General features: G+C 44.1%; 1 protein-coding gene across 1 annotated transcript in view; it reads left to right on the top strand.

Annotated features, from left to right (window-relative positions):
- LOC123512683 (dual specificity testis-specific protein kinase 1-like) overlaps positions 1-10,206 on the top strand; it is a 35,454-nt gene extending 25,248 nt beyond the window's left edge. Inside the window, 9 exon segments of the mRNA XM_045269184.1 lie at positions 2,166-2,287; positions 2,583-2,631; positions 3,485-3,634; positions 4,179-4,273; positions 5,801-5,926; positions 6,286-6,412; positions 7,199-7,307; positions 8,627-9,703; positions 9,706-10,206. Of these exon segments, the coding sequence (XP_045125119.1) occupies positions 2,166-2,287; positions 2,583-2,631; positions 3,485-3,634; positions 4,179-4,273; positions 5,801-5,926; positions 6,286-6,412; positions 7,199-7,307; positions 8,627-9,703; positions 9,706-9,920 (2,070 nt within the window). The 3' untranslated portion in view covers positions 9,921-10,206.

Raw genomic sequence — 10,206 nt, 5'->3', positions numbered from 1 at the left:
GTTAAACAGTATGTGGTGTCATTTCCTGGAGCAAACTTAAGACTTTTTTTTCCCTTCACATTCATCAAGTTATTGGGTCTGTAAGGGGACTGGTGACTGAGTGGACCTTTCTTTCTTCATCTTTTTGTTGGTCTTTGTCAGTCCTCCCCTCTTACATAAAAGAAAGTGCAAAACATCCAAACAAACCCTCATTTTTCCCTGCTCTATGTGTCCTGTGTGTCAATAAGCACTCTTGATGATACATGACACTTCTACCTGACACACACACCCTCACTTTTCCTCTCTCTATGTGTCCTGTGTATCTATAAGCACTCCTGATGATACATGACACTTCTACATAACACACACACCCTCATTTTTCCCCTCTCTATGTATCATGTGTGTCAAGAACCATTCCTGATGATATATGACACTTCTGCCTGACACAAACATCCTCACTTTTCCCCTCTCTAGTGTCAATAAGCACTCTTGATGATACACGACACTTCTACCTGACACACACACCCTCTATGTATACAGTTTGTCTTAATCACTTTCTTTTTTTCCTATTTTTTCTTTTTTTTTTTTTTTTCTTTCTTTACCTCATATCTCTTCCTTTTTTCTTCATTTCCAACCTCCTCGGAATGTTTGTCTTTATTTTTCCCTCTTTTTTCCTTTTTTTTTCCCTCTTCATTATTCAGTTAGGCACTTTTCCTTCACTAGTCTTATAATGCACCACAGCCATGTATGTGTCACCAGGTGTGTGTGTGTGTGTGTGTGTATTTTTGTTTCCTCTCACTCTCCCTCTCCTTCTCTCCACCTCCTATCTCCTTTTCCCTCCACATTTCTCTCTCTCTCTCTCTCTCTCTCTCTCTCTCTCTCTCTCTCTCTCTCTCTCTCTCTCTCTCTCTCTCTCTCTCTCTCTCTCTCTCTCTCTCTCTCCATCACTCACTCTGCTGTGTCATGGTTGTGTGTGTGTGTGTGTGTGTGTGTGTGTGTGTGTGTGTGTGTGTGATTGATGCTACACTAACGCCATCAGCACTCAACACTTTCACTTGTGATAGGAAAGTCATCAGCACTCACCAGGTGTCTCAAGTTTCCAGTGGTAGGTTAATGAAATATGTAGCCTTGATAATTTTTTTTTCCTTTTTTTCCTTTATGCAAGAGGGAAACTAGCCGAGAGTTGTATAAAAGAAAATGGGTTCACTTTAAATGCAACTTCTCCAAAAGATTAAAAGGAATTAGCTAAAAGAGGGAGAAATAGCTTGATAGTTAGCATCTTAACCCCTTCAGTACCATGATGTGTTTCCATATTCATTCTGGTGACTATTTGGTGATTCATACAGCTTCAGAAACTCATGTGAGGGATTAAAATAGTGCAGACTGTGGCCATTAATCTGACATCCGTGGACCCTTCCTAATGTCAATAAAATGGTCTAATCGTACACAAAACTCTTATTCTCGCATTCATTCTGGTGACTTTTTATTGATTTATTTATTTATATATTTTATCTTTTCTTATTTATCTATTTGGTGATTTTGTACAGCTTCAGAAACTCATGTGGGGGATTTAGCTTGGTTGGGTTGGGTTGGGTTGGGTTGGGTTAGGTTAAGTTTGGTTCATTTTTAAGTTAGGTTAAGTTAAGTTTCTTTTAGTCACCCTTGTGTTTTCATACTCTCTCTGTTTTTTTTTTTTTTTTTATTCATCTTCCTGTATTATCTCTGTGTTTTTTTCTGTTAAGGTGAAGGGAAATAGGAAATACAAGTGATAAACAGACATTTCATACAGTGAGGGACTATCAGAGAGAGAGAGAGAGAGAGAGAGAGAGAGAGAGAGAGAGAAAATACAAAAACAACAGAGACACACATTTAAACATCAAAACATCCCTCACAAAGAAAAGAAAAAAAAACACAAACATTTAAAAGAGAGAAATGGTAAAAAAAAAATAATAATAAGTCAATGAATAAAAAAAAAGAAAAAAAAACGATACATTATGGCTTCTTTGCACTAATCCTTCCTTCTCATCCTGCTGGTGGTGGTGGTGGTGGTGTTGTTGGTGGTGTTGGTGATGTGTTCTGAGGTGTTGTTGTGTTGAGTTGTTGTTGTTGTTGTTATTATTATTGTTGCTAGTGATGGTGGTGGTGTTGGTGATGTGTTCTGAAGGTGTGTTGTGTTGTGTTGACAGGTGCGGCACCGAGTGACGGGGGACATCATGGTGCTGAAGATGAACAAGCTGATGAGCAACAGACACAACATGCTGAGGGAGGTCGAGCTCATGAACAGACTACACCATCCCAATATTCTACGGTAATTGTCTGTCTGTATGTCTGTGTGTGTCTCTCAGTCTCTTTCTCCTTGTCTCCTCTCTGTGTCTCTCTGTGTGTCTGTTTATCTTTCTGTCTCTGTCTTAAATTTAATCTTCCTTTCTTTCCTCTTGCATATATCTGATTTGTGTCTGTCTCTGTCTATCTGTATGTCTCTCTCTGTCTGTCTTTCTGTCTGTCTGTGTGTGTGTCTGTGTGTTTCTCCTGGTGTGGTTGCATAATAAATATATTTTTTCTTGTGTCGTACCTGTGTAATACATCTGGTGTGTGTGTTGCAGGTACTACGGTGTGTGTGTCAACGAGGGACAGGTCCACGCTCTCACTGAGGTATGGAGTGTGTGTGTGTGTGTGTGTGTGTGTGTGTGTGTGTGTGTGTGTGGTGTGTGCTGGTGTGGGTTGGTGTGTGTTCTGGTGTGTGTGCTGATGTATGGAGTGTGTGTGTGCGTGTGTTTGTGTTCGTGTTGGTGTATTGGTTGGTGTGTGTTCTGGTGTGTGCTGATGTCTGGAGTGTGTGGGTTGGTGTGTATGTGCTGGTGTGTGTTAGTGTGTGTAGGTGTGTGCTGGTGTGTGCAGGTGTGTGTGCTAGTGTATGGAGTGTGTGGGTTGGTGTGTGGAGTGTCTGGGTTGGTGTGTGTCCTGGTGTATATGCTGGTGTGTGTGGGTTGGTGTGTGTGTTGGTGTCAGGCACTGTATTGTATTTACATAATGGAGATATTTGCCCCAAAAAATAATGGATGAAAATAGACAGAAAGTGCCAAATGTCTGAAGGTCAAAAGAATAATAAGAAAATGAGAAGATAAGTGATAGTGACAGTTGTTGAAATATTGACTCTCCCTCTTAGTTGTGTTTTGCATTAATATAAAAGATAGACTGAAGGTTCCCACATCAATGTCTAACCCTCCCCACAAACAATACATAAATATCCTGATTAGTAACTGGTGTTTTTTTTAGAATATACTTGTGTTTAGAGAAGTTTTCAGTTCTCTTCACTAATATTTAACCGTCGCCATCTGCAACAGTACATCAATTTCAGGGTTAATAATAGTGTCTTTAGAATATATTAGTGCTTAGAGAAGTGTAAAGGTCTCTACACTGATATCTAATCCTCTTTCTCCCCTACACTAATATATTTAACCCTCCTCCCTACATTAATATCTAACCCCTCTCCTCCCTCCTTCAGTACATCAATGGAGGGTCGCTGGACTCCCTGATTGGTAACCGTGCGGTGGGCCTCCCTTGGGCCAGCCGAGTGTCCCTGGCCCTGGACATCGCGCACGGCATGGCCTACCTCCACTCCCAGGGTGTCTTCCACAGGGACCTCACCTCCAAGGTACTGACACACTCGCCCCTGCTGGTGGTGGTGTGGTGTTGTGGTGACTTTATGGCAGGGGTCCTCAATTGAGATTCGTGGACACTCGGGTTGACAAGAAGATTTCTGTGTGTACTTAGATGGGTGATGTAATAATATCCTTTGCATTACCATTGTATACTGAGTCAGTGTCAGTCACTAAATCAGCATTCTGTGTGATATCAAGCTACTGTGGGTTCGAGTAGATGGTCTCATCACTCAAGGGGTTGTGAACGAGGAAAATGTGGAGAATCTCTGCTTTAGGGTATGGTTTGTGGGTTTGGTGGTGTTGATTAATCTGCAATGGTTTTTTCCTTGGGTATTGTTTTAGTCAGTGTGGTATTCTTTTTATTTATTTTATTTATTTATTTATTTTTTTTTTGGTGGGTCGAGAGTATTGGATAATTTATATGTATATGTTTTATAGGCATTGCTTTAATTAGTTTTTTTTTTCTTTGTTTGCCTGTTGTTCATTGCCTTGTGAGTGTGTGTGTGTGTGTGTGTGATAGACACTGTTGTTTTGCAGAATGTGTTGATCAAGCACACACAGGAAGGAGGTGAATACAAGCTGACAGCGGTGATAGCTGACTTTGGCCTGGCAGCTCCAATACCTCATGAAAAGTAAGTGTGAAGAATGACTGTAGTGGGTGAAGAATGACTATAGTGGGTGGAGAATGACTGTAGTGGGTGGAGAATGACTGTAGTGGGTGAAGAATGACTGTAGTGGGTGGAGAATGACTGTAGTGGGTGGAGAATGACTGTAGTGGGTGGAGAATGACTGTAGTGGGTGAAGAATGACTGTATGACTGTAGTGGGTGGAGAATGAAGAGTGGGTGGATGACTGTAGTGGGTGGAGAATGACTGTAGTGTGAGGGACAGAACACTAGAGAACTTCAATATTTTAGTCCATTCCATTCATCTACCACTCTACTGTATTTTAGAACCAACTCTCTCCTGTCTCTCTTTTAATCCTCTTTCATCAAGCTTCAACTCATAATATTTCTTGTCCTGTCATAATTATTTTGTTTATGTCACCTTTGTTATGTCCTGTATCTCTTAAAGACTTATATCAGATCATTCTTTTAATCTCATCCTTATTACTAACTGAATTTTTTGTTTATGTCGCCTTTGTTGTGTCTTCTATATTACGTAAAGACATCTAGACAATCCCTCTGGTCTTTTAATCTCATCCTTATTACTGACTGAAAATTGTGCTTATGTCATCCTTCTTACCACTTGAATGCCGCTATCAAATCACATAACCTCTATCAAACCTCATAATCTTCTCTAAACCTGATCTTGAGAGTATTGCCTGTGTCACCTTTTCTTTCCATCACCACTGGCTTCTGTGTATCCTTGAAGGTGTCTCACTACCTCTTATGTCCTCTAGCAAAGACCTTAATATTCTTGACTTCAAAGCGTCTATCAAATCTCTTAATATTCTTGTCTAGTCCTGACCTTGAGAGTGTTATCTGTGTCACCTCTTTACATCATCACTGGCTTCTCTATATCCTGAAGGCATCTCACTACCTGTCCCCCTTCTGTCAAAGCTCTTAATATTCTTGTCTAACCTTGAACACTAACCCTGAGAATATTGCCCATGTCACTTATTGTTTCCTTATTTCTATCATCACTGGCTTCTGTGTATCCTTGAAGGCGTCTCACTACTTGTCATGCCTTCTATCAAAGATCTTAATATTCTTGACCTGAAAGCGTCTATCAAATCTCTTAATATTCTTGTTCAGTCCTAACCTTGAGAGTGTTGCCTGTATCACCTATTGTTTACATCACCACTGGCTTCTATAGTTCCTTCCTGTCACCTTCTCTATCAAATCTCGTGATAATATTCTTGACTTGAAAACCTCTATCAAATCTCGTAATATTCTTGTTCGGTCCTAACCTTGAGAGTGTTGCCTGTGTCACCTATTGTTTACATCACCACTGGCTTCTGTATTTCCTTCCTGTCACCCTGTTTATCAAATCTCATAATAATATTCTTGACTTGGAAAGCTCTGTCAGATCTCTTAGTATTTTTTGTCCAATCCTCTGAGAATATTACCCATGTCACTAATTGTTTCCTTATTTCCATCACCACTGGCTTCGATGTATCCCTGAAGGCATCTCACCACCTGTTACCCCTCTGTACAGGTGCATGAGGCTGCGGCAGGTGGGGTCCCCTTACTGGATGGCGCCGGAGGTGATTCGAGGTGACTGGTATGACCACAGAGTTGACGTGTTCAGCTTTGGCATCATTGTGTGTGAGATGATTGCAAGGTGAGTGATGTGTGGCTCTCCAGTGGCTCAGTGTGGTAGTGTGTGGCTCTTAGGGTTCAGATTGGAGTGTTGTCATTTGAAGAGATATGGTTGTAGTCCCTCATTCTCAAGACTCAAGGTTTTTTTTTTTTTTCTCTTTTTTTCTGGTAATGAAATAGAAATTGTAGGCTTCTGGTGGTTCAGTGTGATAGTGTGTGGCTCTTAGGTTCAGACTGCAGTGTTGCCATGTGAAAGGAAGTGGTTGTAGACTTGGTAGGGGCCCATTCTCAAGGCTCAAGTGGTGTTTTGGTAATGAGACAGAGTGACTGATTGATGGATTGATAAGAGATGATTTATTAGTTGGCTCCGTCGCTGCACAGGTGTGAGGCGGACCCAGACATCCTGCCCCGGACTCACAACTTTGGCGTGCATTACCTGGACTTCTACCAAATGTGCCAACAGGACTGCCCTGCTCTGTTCCTGCAGCTGGCCTTCATGTGCTGCCAGGTACGGTCACAGCTGTACCCTGCCACCTTACCACCCTGCCACTGTGCCTTTCAGTGCTAGGTGAAAGAAAAAAAAAAAAAATAAATAAATAAATAAATATACAACATGAAATCCAATCTGTACAAATCCACAAATATTACAAAGAATACAAAAAAACAAATATAAATACACCATTTAGTTTTTTTCTGTAATGTGGCTCTTGTGCTTCTAGATTCATACACCAGCCAGCCTCCCTCTCAATGCTAGGAAACTAAATATACAATGTGAAATACAATCTAAATACAGTCCGTAAATACCACCAAGGATACAAAAGGTACATAAATAGTCTGGTTTTTTGTGTCGTGTGACTCTTGTTGTGCTTCTACATTCATACGCCAGCCTCCTTCTCAACACTAGTAAACAAATATACAACATGAAATGCACTCCATAGCAATCCCCAAACACTACAGAGAATACAAAACACACACAAATACACCCTCATATTGTCCATTCTTTGTATAATGTTTTTTTTGTACTTGTAGCCTTACTGTCAATACACAAAATGAAAACAACCCAAAAAACACAAAACACACACAAATACACCCTCATTTAGTCCATTCTCTGTATAATATAACCCTTTCTGTACTTCTAAATTGACACACCAGCCATACTGTCTCTCTGTCAACACACAAAATGAAAAACAACACAACAAAACACACTAAAAAAACACACACTCAAATCATCTAATCTTAAACACACACACTTAATCCAATCTTTATATAATACAACCCCTTTTTGTGTCCTTAGATTGATCCTGCCTCTCGTCCGTCCTTTGAAGAGCTGAAGGCTAAGCTGGAGTACCTGCTGGCCCAACTCACTTCCCAGTCCACTTGTTGCACTGCCAGGAAGCTCAAGGGTGGGTGACGGGAACTGCTGGTGCTGAGTGTGCTGGGAAAGAAGAACATGTGATAGAGATGTAAGAGGAACAGAGAGAGACAAAGACAGAGGAGCAGGGAGTTATGAGAGACAGAGCTGGCGATGAGTGTGCTTGGAAAGAAGAGAAATGAGGAAGAAGAGACAGAAAGACAGAGTTATGAGAGACAAAAGAGAATAAGAGACAAAAGAAGAGTAGAAGATGAGAAGAAACAGAGAGAGAGAGACAGGGAGAGAGAAAAGTAGAGTTATAAGAGATAGAGAGAATGAAAAGAGACAGAGTTGGTCCTGATTGTGGTGATAAGGAAGGGATAGGTGACAGAGATAGAGCAAGGAGTTTACAGACAAAGAAAGAGTTGACATGAGAGACAGAGAGAGAGACAGTAGACAGAAGAGTAGAGTTATGAGAGACAGAGAGAGTAAGAGACAGAGGAAGAGTAGAAATGAGAGACACAGATGATGATGAGAAACAACAGAGAGAGAGAGAGAGACAGAGAAGAAATAGGGAAGGTGGTGAGAGACAGAGATAAGAAGATGGAGAGAGATAGAGAGTAAGGAGGTGTGATAAACAAAGGGGAGGAGGAGCAGGAACAGAGAGAGAGACAGAGGAGGAATAGGGAAAGATGTGAGAGACAGAGGGGAGGAGAAGGAACAGAAAGAGACAAAGGAGTAGGGATGTGTGACAGAGAGACAGAGAAGAGAGACAGAAAAAGAGTAAAGAGGTGTAAGAGACAGAGAGGAGGAGGAAAAGAAGGGATAGGAAGGAACAGGACAGGAGGAAGAGTAAGAAGGTATGAGAGAGATAGAGAATGAAAGGAGAAGTGTGAGAGACAGACAGAACAAGATAGAATGAGGGAAGTGGAAGAGACAAGAGGAAGAGGAATGTTGTGAGTGAATAGTGAATAGTGAAGGAATGAATAGGAAAGAGAGATGTGTAGAGGTGAAGATAGAGACAATAAGGGAAGAAGAGAAAATATGCAGGAAAGAAGGACCTGAAAAGAGAAGAGAGAGAGAGAGAGAGAGAGATTGAAAGTGTGTTAACATAAACAAATGATGAGATGTTTGGTGTAAGTGTGTGTGTGTGTGTGTGTGTGTGTGTGTGTGTGTGTGTGTGTGTGTGTGTGTGTGTGTGTGTGTGTGTGTCTGTTTCTGTGAGTACTAGTTTGGTGTGTCTCTTCCTTCAGGGTGTGTGTTGTGGTGAGGTGGTGGCAGCGGGGCGGCAAGGCGTGTAGTCAGTGAGTCAGTGAGTGGGTCAGGGGGGCAAGGAGTGGCCAGACATTAACCCCCGTCTCTCCCTCACAGTGTGCCACCGCCGCTCACAATCCGACGATACCTTTAAGCTCTTAAGGAACCAGATGGGGGAAGCTGCGTGCGTCCCCGCGGCACCCCAGCTGGCACCGCCCGCCCCGTCCAGCACCACGGCCGTCACCCCGCAGGAGATTGTGGAGAAGATGAGTGCCGCCGACCCATACTTCCAGCCCTCCACCGGCACTGTGAACCCCTTTGCTCAGTTAAAGCTGCCGGCACGGTCCCAGCTGGCACTGCAGGAAGGGGGGAGATACTGCCACTCCCTGCCGGACTATCCCCTTCTACTGGCAGAGACCTCCTCCGGCATGGAGTCCAGGCACATCCACACCTCTGACTCCTGCCTGTGCCATGCGTCGGCACATTGCCAGTGCCACGGCGGCCACGGCCACAGACACTTTCCCTCGCATGGCGATGCCGGCCGCAAACAGTGCCAGTGCCTGCATGGCCCCAAGAAGTTCAGGGCCAGTGAGAGGGACGACTGCAAATGTAAGTTGACACGGCTGTGCTGCGACGCCGCCGGCTCGGCCGACAGCTCCGCCAGCAGCCTGCCCCGCTCAGACCTGGGCAGCGGGGGGGAGGCGGGGGCGGCCATGCTGCACAACACTCCCATGGGCGGCCCTGTGCGGCGGCGAGGTTCCGGAGAGAGCGGTTTTTTTAGTGTAGGGGACGTGGAGCGTGTGGGAACGCCGGAGCTGTGTCTGTCGTACTCTGAGCTGAGCACGGCGTCGCTGATCTCGGCGGAGGATGAGGAGGCCAACCACCACTGCCTGGCCCAGCGCTCCTCCTCCGTCATCACAGACAGTTCCGAGGACCTGTCCAGCTTGGGCTGCTGCCACGATCCCCAGACCTGCGAGGCGTCCCTGTGTGAGGCGGAGGACCTGGTGCAGGCTGCCCACTACCAGGTGGATACTGACATCCGCCAGATTGTTGACTTCTTTGAGCGGAACATTGGCAGCGGCGGCAGCGACGGCCCACAGCGGCAGTCGTCGCGGCTGCGTCAGGGCTGCCTGGTGCCGCTGCTGACGCACAAGTTCAGCACGCTGCACGCCGGGCACCGCCTGGCCCTCACTGGCTACCCTGCCAGCACCACGCCGCCGCCGCCGCTGCTGCTGCTGCCGCCAAGTCCTCGCCCTCCTGCCTTGCCAAAGAGTCAGTGGGCGGCCGGCTGTGCCGCCAGCCCTGTGGCCGGCCGGACCGCCGTGAGGTGTTCCGGGTAAAGGAGCGGCCCAAGGTGTACATAACGGAGGGAACCGTCCGAGCCAAACGCGACATTTTTGAGGCAAAGTGAGCCAGTGAGCAAGTCAGTCAGGATTAAGGTGATGCATATACATATTTATAAATACTATATATATACATACATACATACATATACATATATTTTTCTTTATACGAAGCAGTTTTTTGTTGTTCCAAACCCCATTTTTAAAAAACTGTTGATGATGCTGAAGCTGATGATGCTGATGATATTTCTGTTTCCTAGTCACAAGGTTAAGCATTTTGTGATAATGAACTAACCATTATATTTTTTTCCTTCTTTGTCTTGGAATAATATGAAAAATAAAATGAAGTCATTG

Source organism: Portunus trituberculatus, chromosome 34 (genome assembly GCF_017591435.1).
Source record: "Portunus trituberculatus isolate SZX2019 chromosome 34, ASM1759143v1, whole genome shotgun sequence".
Lineage (NCBI taxonomy): Eukaryota > Metazoa > Arthropoda > Malacostraca > Decapoda > Portunidae > Portunus > Portunus trituberculatus.
Note: the sequence above shows the minus strand (reverse complement) of the source record. Positions and strands in the feature narration are given on the sequence as shown.